The 18970-nt window shown below is 44.0% G+C and overlaps 1 protein-coding gene across 1 annotated transcript; it reads right to left on the bottom strand.

The window, feature by feature from the left end:
- Positions 1-14944: 14944 nt before the first annotated feature.
- On the bottom strand, positions 14945-18384 carry LOC125514065 (actin-2). The gene is made up of 5 exons (XM_048679313.1): positions 18169-18384; positions 16509-16582; positions 16009-16402; positions 15264-15877; positions 14945-15178 (listed from the first exon to the last, which is right to left on the bottom strand). The coding sequence occupies exons 2-5, from the start codon at positions 16566-16568 to the stop codon at positions 15113-15115; spliced, it is 1134 nt and encodes a 377-aa protein (XP_048535270.1). The 5' UTR covers positions 16569-16582; positions 18169-18384; the 3' UTR covers positions 14945-15112.
- Between the last annotated feature and the right edge of the window lie 586 nt (positions 18385-18970).

The following is an 18970-nucleotide window of genomic DNA, read 5'->3' as shown; positions in this document are numbered from 1 at the left end:
CTTGAGGAAAATCGTTTGAAGACACCCGGTACTTCAATTTTGTAAGTGATGATATGCACCCAGGTGTAAAGAGAATAGTCATCAACAATAACAAAGCCATATAGAGATGTTGCATTTGTAAATGTGGCATAGTGAGTAGGGCCGAAGATATCCATGTGAAGCAACTCAAATGGACGAGTGGTAGTCATGATAGTCTTCGAGGGATATTGCTTGGACTTGGTCATCTTTCTAGATTCATAAGCTCCACACAGATGGCCCTTGAGGAATTTGACATCCTCGATGCCAATGAAGTGCTTCTTCTTCGCAAGTGTGTGTAAGTTTCTCATGCCGGCATGACCTTGTCTTCGATGCCATAACCAGCCTTCTAAAGCTTTTGCAAGTAGACATGTGGCAGGTTGTGGTCCTACAGAGAAATCAACAATATACAAGTCTCCTCTCCTAAAGCCTTCGAAGACTTCGGAATTGTCGGCTTCCATGATCACAACACAATGATACTTGCCAAAGAAAACAACCATATCAAGATCACCAAGCATTGAGACAGACATGAGGTCGAATTCTAAGGACTCAACAAGAATGACTTTGTCCATGTGCCGATCCTTTGAGATCGCAACCCTACCTAGACCCAATACCTTGCTTTTGCCTTTGTTAGCGTAGGTGATATGCTTCAAATGCGATGGAGATAGAGCAGTGTCCATCAATAAGTTCTTGTCACCGGTCATGTGATTTGTACATCCACTGTCGAGGGCCCACTAAGTAGCTTTGGGTTGAATATCCTGCAGATGAATTAGTGCAACTTACGAACTCATATACTTCATCAGTGAAGAATATGACATCAAATTCATCAGGTTGAATTTCATCAAGCAGTACAACAGAAATAGCAGTATCAGGACGTGAGAAATGAATATTCATTTCTTCATGATTAGCTTGCGTCCTTTCAAGCAATTTCAGGTCTCCAGCAAGTTCATCAGACGTTCAAGTTCGTCTGGAGACCTGATCCTGCAAAAGAGATTAGTTCTTTTTCTTCACCACCCACATCTGGAGGGGTGGCAAAGAGTTCATCATTCTGTGAGCTCCATAAGGAAAAGGTGGCATAGAAGCCAGTCCACTTTGTTTCATAGAAGAAGGGTTAGAGTAAGCATATGAATAAGCAGAGAAAATCTTCGAGGACTTATGAACATAATGATTTGAAGAATAATGCATGTATTCATAGCCCTTAGATTTTCCCTGCGAAACAAACAGAAGTGTTAGCACTATGATGTTCATATGACGATTTGGATCCATATGAGGAATTTGATTCACGTGAGGAATTTGGTCCATATGAGGACTTGGATCCACAAGAAGACTTTAGTCCATATGAAGAATTTGATCTGGGGTTCCTATTCTTCATAGTTGGTGTCATGATGACATTCACCTGAAGACTTTCAAGGCACCTTTTGGGAACCTAGATTTTCTTCAGAGGGGGGCCGTCCCTGCAGTTAGTTCCAACATATCTAGCAAATAGTTCACCATTCTGATTTTTGAACAGTTTATAGTTGGAGTCAAATGACTTATCAGAAGAATATGATGATTCACATGTAAAGCCAAATAAAGTGGATGGATCTATGGGAGGTCCTTTCACAGCAACCCATGAGGTTTTGGGATACTACTCAAGTTTCCAGTAGGTCCCATCAGCATTGGGTTTTCTCTCAAAGGCAATACCATTTTTCCTAAGGTTCCTGTTGAGGATCTGCTTCTTAAGCACATCACAAAGAGCCTGATGCCCTTTGAGGCTTTTGTACATGCCTCTCACATACAATTCCTTCAATCATGCATTCTCAGTAATACCTGTGGTATCCTCAGATGAGGAATTTGTGACCACAGAGACAGTTGATGAATTTGTAGCAATAGAAGCATTTGAACTTTCAGGTGAAGAATTAGCAGATTCACGTTCAATGCATTTCAAACATGGTGGAATGAATTCATCCTGAGCAGAACTGATCTATTGAGCAAGCAATGAATCACGTTCCTTCTGAAGATCTTCATAACTCACCCTTAGCTTCTCAGATCTTGCTTTCTTTGAAGAAATTCATAAGAAAGCTTCTCATGGTCGGCTAAGAGAGTGTTATGATGACTCTGAAGGTTATCAAACTTAGACTGAAGTCTCTGAAGATCATAAGTCAGAGTTTGAGTTCGATCCATTTCTTCACCCAATAGGTCATCGCTTTTGTCTAGCATATTTTGAACCTTTTCCAAAGCCTTTTGTTGTTTAGTGTCAATAGTAGCAAGTTTGGAATAGCTGGGTCCAAAATCATCATCAGATTCATCATCACTAGACTTAGATGAGGAACATTCGGTTACCTTGGCACCTTTTGCCATGAGGCATGGTGCAGAAGATGATGGTTCAGGTTCGAAAGTCATCATTTTGAGTGATTCCTTGAAGTCCTCAAACCAGGGATCATGACAAGTTCGATGACCTTCATAGATGTCAGAGATTCGGTCCCAGATAAGCTTCACATTGCAAAGATGCATAATGCGCCTGAACTCATCTCTGGATAGGCATGAGCAGATGATATCCATCGCCATAGTATCCAGCCGAGTGTACTTGCGAATATCATCAGCATGCGCCATCTTGCATAGATCGGTAAGGCCAATCTCAATGACGGTCCACAGCTCGCTGTTCATCACCATGAGGCGCTTCCTCATCATGGCCTTCCACTTGGGATAATCGTGACTGTCAAAGATGGGGCATGTCACTTTCTTCATTCCTGCGGTCGACATAACTAAAATTCTAGGTGGTTAAACCAAAATCACATAGAACAAGGGAGTACCTTGCTCTGATACCAATTGAAAGTGCTTTATATCGACTAGAGAGGGGTGAATAGGCGATTTTTACAAATTTGCCACTGAGGAAATTCAAGGTGAGGAATTTCCTAAGTCACGAACAACTAGAAGTAGAATAAGTACTCAGGTACATGCATAACAAAGCAGTAGCATAGTCATCATTATGAAATAAAACATACATAGAGCATAGGTAGCGAGTAGACAGGATAAGCAGGCTGAAGACAAAGTGACTGAAGAATTTGGATATAGGAAATTGAGAAAGTCTTCAGTTAAAGTCTTCAAACAGGAATGATCAAGTTCATCAACACATGAATGAGGAAATGAAAGGATTGAGAAAATAGAACTAGTAGCTTGGTGAGGATGATGATTTGATAGACCAGTTCCAACTGCTGTGATAGTTGTACGTCTGGTTGGAGCGGCTAGGTATTTAAACCTGAGGACACACAGTCCTCACCGTATTCTTCTTGAGCTAAGGTCACACAGGCCTCGCCCAATCACTCATGGCAAGTCTTCAGGTGACTTCCAAACCTTCACAGACTTGGTCACTCGGCGATCCACAATTTCCTCTTGGATGCTCTAGACCATGACGCCTAACCGTCTGGAGGATGCACAGTCCTCAAAAGTGACAAGCGCCAGTTCCACACAGGAACAATCTCCTCAGTGATGCTCAATCACTTTAGGTTTGTAGGTGTTTGGGTTTGGGTTTTTCCTCACTTGATGATTACCGCTCAAAGTCCTCGGAGGATGGGATGCTCTCAATGACAAGTGTCAGTTTCTCTCGGAGCTGCCAACGAACTAATAGTTGTAGGGGGTGGCTATTTATAGCCTAGGGAGCAGCCCGACATGATAAGACATAAATGCCCTTCAATGATATAATGTTAGGTGGGTAGATATTTTGGGACAGCTGGCGCGTAGCACAGCAACGGTCAAATGTTTGAGTAACAAATTCCTCAGGGCTATCATGTTCCTCACTTGTAGGCAATCCGCACTGGCAAATTCCTAACTCCTTAGTCAGAACAAATTCCTCAGAGACCATAAGAACTTCGTCTCTGTCACTGAAGAAATTGACTGAATTGTATGAGATTTCCAATGGCTTCACTCGAAAGGATTGGGTAGGTGTAGGATTTTGAGATGAGCATCTCTTGGAAACTTTTTGCTAGTTTTACTTCGACCCCCTTTAACAGTACGGTGTTTCATATGACTCAAGAAAGAGAAAATGAAACTACGAAAACAAAAGTCTTCACGCTTCATAATCCTCGCATGAATATCAAATCTTCAAGGTTACACCAATTTCCTCACTATCAAAGTCTTCAAGAAAACCAAAGTCTTCACCTGAAGACATTCATTTTTAGGAGTCGACTTTCATCGTAAATATCAAACTACTCATAGACTTATAGAACCCGTGTACACTCACAAACACATTAGTCCCTTTACCTATAAGTCTTCAATACACCAAAATCACTCAGGGGCACTAGATGCACTAACAATTTTCATAGACAGAAAACTAGAATTCTTATGGAATTGTAGCACAGGAAAGTGGTGTGTATGATTTCTAGAGGGTTCATTCTTTTAAACTAAATTATCTTCATTGGAAAAAAATCTTATGGACTAGACTCACATGAAATTCTTTACAAATTCCTTGTGAGGCAAATACTGACCAGTAGGGGGTGAATGGGACATTCTAACAAATTATTCAGATAAAATGAACTAACCGAAGACAAACAAAGTAAATTGTAGTAACGAATACAAACTAATCAAACAAAAAATAACTCGGACGAAATGTGTTGGAATTTTCCTAGTAGGCCTTGGGCCCAAAGCCCAACTAAAATTCTGAAATTCTATTGGCCCATTCATGCACACATGTGAGTGGAGTGAGTGAGGCTAAAGTTTAGTCCCACCTCAGAAGCTGAGAGAGAGTTGCACCTCTTTATAAGGTGAGCTCTTCTACCACTTGTATGAGCATGAGAAGAGGAGACCTACACGCGCGCTCCTCCTCCTCGCTCGCCTCGCCACACCATGCCTCATCACGATGGGTTCCGGGATTGAGCCGAGCCGAGGATAGAGCTATGCACATTGTGTGCTCGGGAAAAATTAATGAGTCATTAATTAATAATTAACGGACGCGTTAATTATTGAACTGTTTCCGATTCTTTTGGATCGTGACGACTCGGACGTGGGGTTTACTCCCACGACCTGCCCGGCCCGCACTATATAGTCAGGCAGACGTCTACCCTAGCCGCCGCCGTTTCGTATGGTTTCTCACCACCGTTCCAGATCATTGCGCTGCCAAGCAAGTCTTCTCCATCCCTCCTTCCGGCGTGCACTGGGAGAAGGGACAGCAGGCCTCCGGAACCCCGCCTCTCGTAATCCTGTACGGGAGAGGGGTGATCAGGTTTTTGGGGAGCGCACTCGCGTGACTGCTAGCAGTGATGACTTCATGAACGACGACTTCTTCCCCGACCTCGGCAACCTCATCCTCGACGACATGGGCGACAACGTCAACACCGGCGGTGCTACTCCCGCTGCACCGTATGTGATTCTATCCTTCCTGTTCGAGATCATGGTAGAATTCATGTTTCTAGTATGTGCCCTAGATGTGATCTGTTCATCTGCTATGCTAGTTCACATGATTAGTTTAATCTTTTCTACTGTAGTCATGATTTATCTTCTATTTATTCAGATTAAATCTCGTAGTAATTTGCTCATATTTCCAACAATCCAAAAACCTGATTATAGGCAATTTACTCCGAGTGGTTTTGCTGTGCATCTGAAGCCGCCCGCCTTTAAGGGGACGCAATATAAGAGGTGGCGCACGAGAGAAGTCTACTGGTTTTAGACCATGGGCTGCTATGACGCCACTAAGGGCAAGCCTGAGGGCGATCTTAATCCTGCACAACTGGAAGCTTTTGAGAAGATCGATACTCTCTTTAAAGGCGCTCTTCTGAGTGTTCTGGATGATTCCATTGTGGATTCGTATATGTCGTTTGAAAATGGCAAGGACATGTGGGCTGCGCTCGAGGCCAAGTTTGGTGCCTCGGACACCGGCAGCGAGTTGTACGTCATGGAGCAATTCTATGACTATAAGATGACTGATGAGCGCTCTATTGTACAGCAGGATCATGAGATACAGTCGCTCGCAAAAGAACTTGAGTACTTCAAGTGTGTGTTGCCGGAGGCATCATTGCCAAACTTCCACCTTCATGGAACAATTTTGCTACTTCCCTGAAACACAAGAGACAGGAGTTTTCCTTTACGGATCTCATTGGTACTCTTGATGTTGAAGAGAAGGCGAGAGCAAAGGACACACGTGCTCGAGTTGCTGAGGGATCTTCTAGTGCCCACATGGTACAGAAGAGGAACTCTCAGCCCAACAAGTTCAAAAATAACAAGAACAAAACTCAGGGCAAAGGCAAGTTTGATACAAAGAACAAGCCATCACATTCTACCAACTTCAAGAAGAATTCTCATAAGAAGGGGAAGGGACTTTGCCATGTCTGTGGTGATCCTAATCACTGGGCTCCGAAGTGTCCTAACCACTTTGAGGAGCACGAACATGACAAGAGCGGCAAGTCCGCTAATGTTGTCATCGGTGATATTGATATGAAGGAATCAGGGTACGGTATTTTTCCTACCATCCTTTCAGTATTTCAATCCCCTGATTGGTTAATTGACACCGGTGCCAATGTACATGTTTGTGCTAACGCCTCCATGTTTTCTTCTTACCAGGCAACAGGGACTTCACCCGTGCTGATGGGGAGCGGGTCACATGCCATCGTTCGAGGTGTTGGTACGGTCGATCTGAAGTTTACTTCGGGAAAGACTGTGCGTCTGAAGAACGTTCATCATGTGCTGTCCATAAATAAAAATCTCGTTAGTGGTTCCCGTTTATGTCGAGATGGTTTTAAGTTGGTTTTCGAATCCAATAAAGTCATAATTTCTAAGTATGGACAATTTATTGGAAAAGGCTATGAGAGCGGAGGCTTGTTCCGCCTGTCTTCGTCAGATATTTGCACTAAAGTTATTAATAATGTTTGCCACAACAATGAGTCTGATATTTGGCATTCACGACTTTGTCACATTAACTTTGGTTGCATGACGCGGCTAGCCAATATGAATTTAATTCCGAAAATCTCTACTGTCAAAGGCTCTAAGTGCCAAGTATGTGTGCAAGCTAAGAAACCTCGCAAGTCCCATAAGACTGCAGAGGCAAGAGACTTGGCGCCACTAGAGCTTATACATTCTGATCTTTGTGAGATGAATGGCGTGTTGACAAAAGATGGAAAGAGATACTTCATGATGTTGATTGATGACTCCACTAGATATTGTTATGTGCATCTTCTGAAATCAAAAGATGAGGCTTTAACTTTCTTCAAAAACTATAAAGCTGAGGCAGAGAACCAACTTGATCGAAAAATTAAACGGCTTAGGTCCGATCGTGGTGGAGAGTATTTTTCCAATGAATTTGATCTGTTTTGTGCGGAACATGGTATAATCCATGAGAGGACGCCTCCCTACTCACCTCATTCAAATGGGGTAGCCGAAAGAAAGAACCGAACTCTAGTTGATATGGTTAACACCATGTTAGACACATCGGGTCTTTCCAAGGAATGGTGGGGGGGCGCTAATGACTGCGTGTCATGTCCTAAACCGAGTTCCCACAAAGCATAAGACCATGACTCCATTTGAGGAATGGGAAAGGAAAATATCAAAACTCTCTTACCTACGTACTTGGGGTTGTTTGGCGAAAGTCAATATACCAATTCCCAAGAAGCGTAAGCTTGGACCAAAAACCGTGGATTGTGTTCTTCTGGGCTATGCTTTTCATAGCATTGGCTATAGATTTTTGATAATAAAATCAGAGGTATCTTACATGCATGTTGGTACGATTATGGAGTCAAATGATGCAACTTTCTTTGTGGAAATATTTCCTATGAAGGATATGTCGAGTTCATCAAATCAGGAGATACCTACTCCATCTAGTGAGGAATTCGTTGTAATTCCTGAAGCCACCATTGCGATGGAACACGTTGAGAATCCTGTTGAGGGTGACAACGGAACTCCTATGAGGAGAAAGAGATAGAGGACTGCAAAGTCTTTTGGTGATGAGTTTATTGTGTACCTTGTGGATGACACACCCATGACTATTTCAGAAGCCTATGCATCTCCTGATGCTGACTACTAGAAGGAAGCTGTTCATAGCGAGATGGATTCCATCTTAGCTAACGGTACCTGGGAGATCATTAACCGTCCTTATGGGTGCAAACCTGTAGGATGTAAGTGGGTGTTCAAGAAGAAGCTTAGACCTGATGGTACGATTGAAAGGTACAAGGCACGGCTTGTGGCCAAGGTTTATACCCAGAAAGAAGGTGAAGACTTGTTTGATACTTACTCACCCGTGGCTAGACTGACCACAATTAGGGTGCTACTATCACTAGCTGCCTCACATGGTCTTCTCGTTCATCAAATGGACGTTAAGACAGCTTTCCTCAATGGAGAGTTGAAGGAGGAAATTTACATGGATCAGCCAGATGGTTTTGTAGTACCTGGTCAGGAAGGAAAGGTGTGCAAGTTATTAAAGTCTTTATATGGCCTTAAACAAGCTCCTAAGGAGTGGCATGAGAAGTTCGAAAGAACATTAACTGTTGTCGGCTTTGTAGTAAACGATGGTGACAAGTGCATGTACTATCGCTATGGTGGGGGCGAAGGAGTTATTCTTTGTCTGTATGTCGACGACATACTGATCTTTGGAACCAAAATTGATTTAATCAAGGAGGTTAAGGATTTCTTTTCTCGCTGTTTTGAGATGAAGGATCTAGGAGTAGCTGATGTTATCTTAAACATCAAGCTGTTGAGAGATGAGAATGGTGGGATCACACTGCTTCAGTCTCACTATGTGGAAAAGGTCTTGAGTCGTTTTGGGTATAGCGACTGCACGCCTTCTCCAACTCCATATGATGCTAGTGTGTTGCTTCAAAAGAACCGACGGATTGCTAGAGATCAGCTAAGGTATTCTCAGATTATTGGCTCGCTTATGTATTTGGCGAGTGCCACAAGGCCTGACATCTCTTTTGTTGTGAGCAAGCTGAGTCGGTTTGTGTCAAAACCGGGAGATGATCATCGGCATGCGCGTGAGAGAGTTATGCGCTATTTGAAAGGCACCGCGAGCTATGGGATTCACTACACCGGGTATCCAAGGGTACTGGAGGGTTATAGTGACTCAAACTGGATATCTTATGCTGATGAGATTAAGGCCACAAGTGGTTATGTTTTTACACTTGGTAGTGGTGCTATTTCCTGGAAGTCTTGCAAGCAGACCATCTTAACGAGGTCAACTATGGAAGCAGAACTCACAGCATTAGACACTGCCACTGTTGAAGCAGAGTGACTTCGTGAACTCTTGATGGACTTACCTATGGTTGAAAAACCAATACCCCCTATCTTGATGAACTGTGATAATCAAACTGTGATCGTCAAGATAAACAGTTCAAAGGACAATATGAAGTCCTTAAGACATGTGAAGAGGAGACTAAAATCTGTCAGAAAATTGAGGAACTCCAGAGTTATTACGTTGGATTATATCCAAACGTCGAAAAACTTGGCAGATCCCTTCACAAAGGGTCTATCATGTAACGTGATAGATAATGCGTCGATGGAGATGGGCTTGAGACCCATCGCATGAGTTGTCCATAGTGGTAACCCACTCTATGTGATCGGAGATCCCGTGAAGTAGAAGTGGGAGACAAGCTGCTGGTCAGCTGGGAGGAGAGTATCACTATATTAACTATCCCACTCCGTGAAGATGCAATACTCTCCTGATCTGCATGGCAGGTTGATACTTATCTTAATGTGTTTCAAGTGGCTTATTCGGGCAAGCAGAGATGTTGTCCTGCAGAACATCTTCTGAGGAACACACCTATATGAATTTGACTATTAACGTCACAGTTTGTGAGAATTGGGTGTTCTCTAATAAATTCATGAAAAGGCCCTGGAGTACGACGTATACGCTCCACCCGCGGGGAAGCCTTGCGGCAGCCCAGTATCGGTTAAGAATTTGTGTGAAACTAGTCTCGCAGAAAACTTGTAGTTCAAGGCATAGTCCACTATTCAAGTTGTGATCTAGTGTAGCATAAATCTCTAAGTGGAAGTTCAACTTCACAGTCTCCACTAAGCACCAGTATATAAACAATGTTTTGGAACTAAATGATGAGATGTGCCAATGAGGCTTTGTGGGGGATTGTTGGAATTTTGCTAGTAGGCCTTTGGCCCAAAAGCCCAACTAAAATTCTGAAATTCTCTTGGCCCATTCATGCACACATGTGAGTGGAGTGAGTGAGGCTAAAGTTTAGTCCCACCCCGAAGTTGAGAGAGAGTTGCACCTCTTTATAAGGTGAGCTCTTCTACCACTTGTATAAGTATGAGAAGAGGAGACCTACACGCGCGCTCCTCCTCCTCCCTCGCCACGCCTCGTCACGACGCGCCGCGTCACGGGTTGCGGGATTGAGCCGAGCCGAGGACAGAGCTATGCACGTTGTCTATATTTTTATAATTAACGGACGCGTTAATTACCGTTTCCGATTCTTTTGGATCGTCCCGCACTATATAGTCAGGCAGACGTCTCCCCTAGCCGCCGCCGTTTTGTATGGTTTCTCACCACCGTTCCAGATCATTGCGCCGCCAAGCAAGTCTTCTCCATCCCTCCTTTCGGCGTGCACTGGGAGAAGGGACAGCAGGCCTCCGGAACCCCGCCTCTCATAATCCTGTACGAGAGAGGGGCGATCAGGTTTTTGGGGAGCGCACTCGCGCAACTGCTGGCAGCGACGACTTCGTGAACAACGAGTTCTTCCCCGACCTCGGCAACCTCATCCTCGACGACATGGGCGACAACGTCAACGCCAGCGGTGGTACTCCCGCTGCACCGTATGTGATTCTATCCTTCCTGTTCGAGATCGTGGTAGAATTCATGTTCTAGTATGTGCCCTAGATGTGATATGTTCATCTGCTATGCTAGTTCACATGATTATTTTAATCTCTGCTACTGTAGTCATGATTTATCTTCTATTTATTCGAATTAAATCTCGTAGTAATTTGCTCATATTTCCAACAAAATGTAGGCTAACATGATTGAGACAGAGATAACAAATGCTAGATACAATAGCAGTGAAGACAAATTAAATGTAGCACATGCAGTAGAATAGAAAGGAATACATCAAAGTGTTAGGAATAGATACAAAGAACATAGAGAGTATTTTTAGGGGTCATAACTCTTTGTTAAACCAAATACTCATGGACTATCACATGTATATATATCACAAACACAATAGTCCCTTAACTGTTTTGTCCATGAAATCATCCAAAACCCTCAGGCGGCCATGTCTGAAATGTTGTCGCAACATCTGCACCATGCCTAGGAATGAATGAAGAGATAGGCGGGTAAAGAATCATAGTGAGTGCACATTTCAAGTAGGTGATCAAGTCTTTCTGGAAGTCCAGCCCTAGTTACAAAACTCATTGGTAGCTCGCCGCAACCAAAAAGTTGGCCTTGAAATTTTATGGACCATATCAGATGATGCGTCGTGTTGGAGAGGTATCCTACAAATAGGCCCTTCCGGCTAAGTCAAAGATCCATGAGGTGATCGATGTCTCGCAGTTGAAGAAGCACTTGCCACCCAAGTTTGTGATTATGATGTGAGCATGGTGTCTCCACGCGCAATAAACCTCCTTCAATTTGCTGCCATTTTGCAGTTTTAGTTCATCCAATGTGGGGGCAAAGCTAAGCCAAGGCTCAAGGTACATTGGGTTAATCATCCCGAGACTCGTGACACTTGGGAGGACGCATTTGTTCTGCAACTGTGCTATCCTGCTCTCGTGACTTGGGGTCAAGCCGCGCCTAAAGGTGTGGGAAATGTTATGTGATGGCCAAGCCTGAGCAGGAGGCCCAAGGCCTCACGACGCTACCGATAGCTGGACTGGACCTGGAAGGTTGCATCGGGTATGGGCGAAACTGAACCAGTATGTTCCTAAGAGTACTACAGTAGCCATGGATCCCACCACCTACAGGTTTTGCAAAAATTGACGTTGATAGAGCAGTAGGAGGTAATGGAGGTCGTGGTGCGACAGCTGAGATCTGTCGTGATCAGCAAGGAAAGTATTTAGGATCATCCTCGATCACGTTCGATGGCATTGTTGATGTTCCATGTTTGGAGGCACTAGCATGCAGGAATCCCAAGCTCTAGTTGATGATCTTCTGATTAGGCGTGTTCTTGTTCGTCTGACAGTTTAACAGTGATCAAGGAGATAGATGAAAACACAGTGAGAAACATGCAATGGTGATCCACGAGTTGAATTCTAGAAGAGATTTTGAAGCCTGCCAAAAAATTTATGAGTCTAGGAGAAGAAATTTGGAAGCTGGTAGTCTAACTAAATTTTCTTTCAGTTTTGCTAAAGCACATATCTCTGAATTTGCAAAGAGAGCATTGGCTTAGTGGTTGGGCATGCGGTTGTGGAGCCTAACGACCCGAGTTCAATTCCTAGAATTGACAGGTGATGCACAGATGTTTTTCTCCATTTATTGAGGATCAAGTTTGGTGTGTGGTGGAACCACTCATCAAAAAATATCTTGATACTCATTTAAAAAATTCTGAGGACCATGTTTATCTTGGTACTCATACTAAAATGGTCGTATGCATCCCTAGTTGGTGCAGAGGCCGGGGAAGTGAAATTCTCCCCCATTTTTAGTCCATTCTACAATATGCTGATGACACTATTCTTTTCATGGAACATGACATGGCTAAGGCACGTAACATGAAACTTATCTTATGTCTATTCGAACAATTGTCTGGCTTAAAGATCAATTTTCATAAGAGCGAGGTGTTCTGTTTTGGGAAGGCCAAAGACGAGGAACATACTTACAGACAATTGTTTGGATGCGAATTAGGTGCTTTACCATTCAGTTACTTGGGTATTCCGATTCATCACCGTAAGTTATCCAATAAAGAATGGAAATGTATTGAAGAACAATTGAAAAAAAACTCAGCTGCTGGAAGGGCAAGCTGATGTCATATGGAGGTCGATTAGTTCTGATCAACTCAGTACTAACTAGTATGCCAATGTTTTTACTTTCGTTCTTCAAAATTCCGAAAGGGGTCCGAAAGCGACTTGATTTCTTTAGATCTTGATTCTTTTGGCAGTCTGATGAGGCCAAGAGGAAATACCGTCTCGCACGATGGGATATCCTTTGTCGACCTAAAGACCAAGGGGGTCTCGGTATTGAGAACTTGGAAATTAAGAATAAATGCCTTATGAGCAAATGGTTGTACATGTTAGGGACAGAGCCGGAGGGCATGTGGTCTCAAATCCTGCGCAATAAGTATTTGCACTCGAAAACGCTAGCCCAGACTACCATCAAACCAACTGATTCACCGTTCTGGAAGGGACTTATGAGAACGAAGGATATGTTCTTTCATAGGGTCAAATTCTTGGTTGGCAACGGGATGTCAACAAGATTTTGGGAGGATACATGGTTAGGAGAGACACCTTTGGCCTTACAATATCCTACCCTTTACAATATTGTGCAACGTAAGGAAGATTACGTAGGTATCGTCCTTCAAACTATTCCCTTGAATATCCAGTTCAGACGTACGTTAGTGGGTGCGAGATGGACAGCCTGGATGCACTTGGTTCGGAGATTGATTGAAGTTCAACTCTCCGACGTGCCGGACTCTACACAGTGGAAGTTAACTAAAAATGGATATTTACGGTGAAATCCTTTTATACGGATTTGATTAATTCTAGCCCCCTCTCAAGGTCACTTCATATATGGAAGGTTAAGGTTCCTTTGCGGATTAAAATTTTTATGTGGTTTGTCCACAAGCAAGTAATACTCACAAAGGACAACTTACTTAAGAGGCGATGGGTAGGCAACTCGCGGTGTTGTTTTTGTGCTCAGGATGAGACAATACAACATTTATTCATTGAATGTCCACTTGCCAAGTTACTTTGGAGAACGATTCATATAGCTTTTAATATTAATCCCCCAGTAGATATTGCGTCTTTGTTTGGGACGTGGTTAGCTAGGGTTGCACAGATTACGACAGCTCGTATTCGGATTGGAATATGTGTGTTACTATGGGCTATATGGAACTACAGAAATGATATGATTTTTAAGAGACAACACAACTTAACTTTTTTGCAGGTTATCTTCAGAGCTACAGCTTGGATCCGTACGTGGTCCTTACTCACTCCTATGGACTCCAGGGAGCCTTTGGTTACTGGGTGCAACCAATGGGAGATGGTGGCTCGGATTATATTCAACCGGTTCGGATGGCGTTCGCATAACAGGATAGAGGGCTATAGAGCTTGTCTGTTTTTAGGCCCTTTCTATTTTTTCAGATTTATGTGCTTTGATTTTGCTCCGTTTGCGAGCTGTAAGACCTTTTGAGGATACTTTCTGGTTTTTTAATAAAGAGGCCGCGTGCATCATCATGATGCAGAGGCCGAGGGTTTACCTTCATTTCAAAAAAAAACATATCTCTGCATTTGGAAGACATGTACGGTTAGTCGAGCCACATATCTCTCTTAACAATTACTTTCAACCTCGTAGAAAGGGAAAGAGATAAAAGACGAGGGCAGGCAGGGGGCAGGGGGGCGACTAGAGAGAACATATCCCCTTTCACCTCTACAACTCAGCATCTGAAATTCCGACGTACCTCTCTTCCTCCCTCGAATATGAATTCCTGTATGCGTATGAATAACATTGTTGCAACCTGCATAAAAGAAAAGCGTCCGTGCGGGAGTTGGCCGTTGCTGGACCTGCTGTCTTCTGTACCGCGGCGCGGGTGCAATAACTACTCCCTGGCTTCGCTTTGACGATACGGTGCTCGGTTCAGTTGGGAAAAGTAGTAGCATATGCTCAACCTCCCTCCAGCAAAAAGTGTGATTATACTCAACAAAAAGGAGGATCGTTGTCGCAAGCAAACTACACCAAGCTCCCAGCAGCTGGCCAAAGCCTGATCGATGTGGGACGCAGAACGGGTCATTGCCAAGCAAAGCCATACATAGAAAGATCAAACAGCAAAGTTTGCCCAGGCAGAAGCAGCGGCAAGCGAGTAACCAGTTGAAACAGCGATGAAGTTGTAGAATCCAATAATAAATCCATCAAATCAGACTACACACATAATAGAGTAGATACACCCATAGACGAGGGCCATCGGCCCAACATTTGTCCAACAAAACCACCACCTAATAATGCTACTAGACAAGGGTATGCATTGAGAATAGGTCTGACGACAACTGTCTAGAAGCACTTCCTGTGGACGATGGCTGGGCCAGACTCTTCGTACTCTGCCCTGGAGATCCACATCTGCACAAGAAATGGACATGTCAGAAACTTTCAAATGGTAGAACGAGTCAAGAACAACAACCATTGGGGCAAAATTCGCCGTTACCTGCTGGAATGTGCTCAGAGATGCAAGGATAGACCCTCCAATCCAGACACTGTACTTCCTCTCCGGTGGAGCGACGACCTTGATCTTCATGCTGCTTGGGGCAAGCGCTGTGATCTCCTTGCTCATACGGTCGGCGATGCCAGGGAACATGGTAGACCCACCACTGAGGACAATGTTACCGTACAGGTCCTTCCTGATATCCACATCGCACTTCATGATGGAATTGTAGGTCGTCTCGTGGATGCCAGGAGCTTCCATGCCGATGATGGAAGGCTGGAAGAGGACCTCTGGGCATCTGAAGCGCTCTGCGCCTATGGTGATCACTTGACCATCAGGCAGCTCATAGCTCTTCTCAACTGATGAGCTACTCTTCGCGGTCTCAAGCTCCTGCTCGTAGTCGAGGGCAACATATGCAAGCTTCTCCTTGATGTCACGCACAATTTCCCGCTCGGCAGTGGTTGTGAAAGAGTAACCCCTCTCAGTCAGGATCTTCATGAGGGAATCGGTGAGATCCCTACCGGCAAGATCAAGACGTAGAATAGCGTGTGGAAGGGCATAACCCTCATAGATTGGGACTGTGTGACTGACACCATCTCCGGAATCCAAGACAATACCTATTGACCAAAACAAAATTGCAATGATCAACAATCACAGAGCATAAATCCAGTTAGTTCCTACTCGATGAAGATAACATAGCAGCAAAAGAGAATATGCACATAAATACAGTTGTTCTTTGTTCACTTACCAGTGGTACGCCCACTAGCATATAGAGAAAGGACGGCTTGAATAGCGACATACATGGCAGGAACACTGAATGTCTCAAACATGATCTGTGTCATCTTCTCCCTGTTGGCCTTAGGGTTAAGAGGAGCCTCTGTAAGAAGAACAGGGTGCTCTTCAGGTGCTACACGGAGCTCATTGTAGAAGGTGTGATGCCAAATCTTCTCCATGTCATCCCAGTTGCTTACGATTCCGTGCTCAATGGGGTACTTCAAAGTCAGGATACCCCTCTTGGATTGGGCCTCATCACCAACATAAGCATCCTTCTGCCCCATCCCTACCATAACACCAGTGTGGCGTGGGCGGCCAACAATACTAGGGAAAACGGCACGTGGAGCATCGTCTCCGGCAAAGCCAGCCTATGAAAGATGAAAACAATTAGCCCTTAATTAATTTCAGGATCAAAACATGACAGCCCCTAATAAGAAATTATGTTATAGAGTGTGACCAAGTAATCACAATTACCTTGACCATTCCAGTTCCATTGTCGCAGACAAGGGGCTGAATGTCCTCCGCGTCAGCCATTTACTTTAACTGATCTGCATATAATAAAACAGCTTATTCAAACAGGGCCTTGAAAAACTGCCAACTAATACAGATTAAACTGACGATACAAAGAAAGAAGAGTTGTTCTTCCTACGCGAACATGAGTTACAAGGACAGCAATATATTTCTCTTGAGTATTAACCAGTTAATATAGCCAAATACATTTCACTGATAATTGGAAAAAAAAACACCGAGATACATTTACAGCAGTTACTTAGGTTACTGACTGAAATGATAGAGATTATTCAAACAAGAGTATTTAGTTGTACATCAAAAGGCGCTAGTATTATATTATATTTTTTGCGCTAGTATTATATTAGAATAACACATATCAACTCCATGATTCCAACAGTATACATCATTCAAGAAAATTCAAATTCCTAACAAAATGCTTGTCTGAACTCTGAAGCACCAGCAGACCAATCAGATTTGACCTCTTAGGTAGTAGCCTAGTAGGTTAACGCATGTTACTGATACATGTGTATTTTCATACTGTTCAAGATATCTTCCGATATTCTGATAAATCGGCTGATTTATCGCTTACCGGTGTCTGACCGATAAGATAAACTGGCCGATAAATCAGCCGATATGCCGATAAATCGGCCGATATGCCGATAAACTGGCCGATTTACCCCTTATCATGGGTCGACCGATAAGTTTCCGATAAGCGATATCCCATTTTTCAATCAATTTTGTTACATGCATTGGTGGCTAAAACGACTGCAATAGATACTGCACAATTTATGATTTGTCTGACTGGTTGATACAAAGCATTGGTCATTTTCTGACGAGGCAGGGCAACCTTAAGGCAAGGCATATGGTCGTGAACTACATCCATGCTCTTTTTCTCCCTTTTTGTTAAAAAAACTGACTCCTATGACTAGGGAATTTCAGTTGCAAAACATGTTACTTTTACCAATTTTAAGATGCCATGTCACACAATGACACCATCGAACTACTTGTTTTCTTTTGTGAACTACTACTCCATAAACTATTTTCAGGTGGAGGAACGAGATAACATCCGCCAATCACAGTATCACACACACCACCACCACCACCACTAGTCCACTACCACCACGACATACACACGCACACATAAACATAAACGCAAAGTACAAAACAAATACTCAGATTTTTCCACTAGCCGTTACAGATGAACCGTCTAGACAATTTCGCGAGAACTACGAGCAAACCGACTTCGAACATGTGAAATTCCCGGCCGGATCTGCAATTTTCTGAGAAAAAACAGTACGCCCAACTTCGCACCCCTGGTAGCGCAGCACACGGCTACCAACAGATCTACTGAAAGACTGCTCCCTCGACACCCCAACGAACAAGACTGGCAATGGATCCCGAAGCATCAGCATCTGCCGTGCAACCCTTGATCCCACCGATCGGATCCAACATCCGACAGAAAAACACGAGCCGAAACGCACGCCCGCAGGCCGCAGTCACGACGCGGCTAAGCTACCACCCCCAACGACATCTCGATCTCCAACACGCTTCGGTAGCGAAAGGGGATAAAAAAACAGCACTAGAAGGCGGTCCGGGACTCGAGGGAGGGCAGACAGACGCTCACCTGAAGCGAGAAGACCGGGGGGAGGCGGCGGCGGGAGGCAGCGGAGAGCGCAGGCGAATGGTGGGTGGGTAGACGGGGGAGGAGGGGGGCGAGATATAGGTGCGGTGCGAGGGCGTGGGAGCGGCGGGGGTGGTGGCCGGTGACGGTGGGAATGAGATGTAAAGGAGGCCGGTGCCGCACTGGAAAGTTGGGCAAGGACGGACTGGAGGGGAGGGGAGGGAGAGGGAGAATGCCCCGCTGTCTACGCGGCCGGGCCGTGCCAGCGGGGAATATTTCGCACGTCCGGGCCATACCAGAAAATCGCCTTTTTCTTTTCTCTTTCGGTTAATATACTTACGTGCACAATGTAATGTTGGGTTGTACACAGGTGGCATTATGCTATGACACGTACAATTTGTGGCAATATTTTTTAAAAATATATATATTCAAAAGGCATCCTAGAGCATCTCCAACGGAGGATGCAAAATAGGGCGGCCAAAAGAAATTTAACCTCTACGAACGCATATCCTACCCTTGTGAGCACCTCCGAAAAACTGAGACGGCACATCATCTTGAGATTGATATCGTCATAGGCATCTTTGTAGTCGATGGGAACATCGTGGATGATGTAAAATAGGGCACCCAAATAAACATGATTGCGTATTTTGACATTTTCAAACTACCAAATGTTCAAATTTAAACATGAGTTCAAACTTAAAACATGGAAATAAACAGTATTAGGATAGACACACTACTCGTCATAACCATTGTTGAGCCTGAGGTTGTCCCGGTCAATATCATTGGACTCAACATCGTCGTTCGA

Source organism: Triticum urartu, chromosome 6 (genome assembly GCF_003073215.2).
Source record: "Triticum urartu cultivar G1812 chromosome 6, Tu2.1, whole genome shotgun sequence".
NCBI classification, from domain to species: Eukaryota; Viridiplantae; Streptophyta; class Magnoliopsida; order Poales; family Poaceae; genus Triticum; species Triticum urartu.
The sequence above is the reverse complement of the archived record's forward strand: the minus strand, read 5'-3'. Positions and strand labels throughout refer to the sequence as shown.

Bases quoted from the DNA above. Each gene is read 5' to 3' on its own strand.
- LOC125514065 (XM_048679313.1), bottom strand. From the start codon at position 16,568: ATGGCTGACGCGGAGGACATTCAGCCCCTTGTCTGCGACAATGGAACT. The intron at 16,403-16,508 runs GTAATTGTGATT...CATCTTTCATAG, and splicing joins ATGGAACTGGAATGGTCAAG to GCTGGCTTTGCCGGAGACGA. The intron at 15,878-16,008 runs GTAAGTGAACAA...TTTGGTCAATAG, and splicing joins TGCTAGTGGGCGTACCACTG to GTATTGTCTTGGATTCCGGA.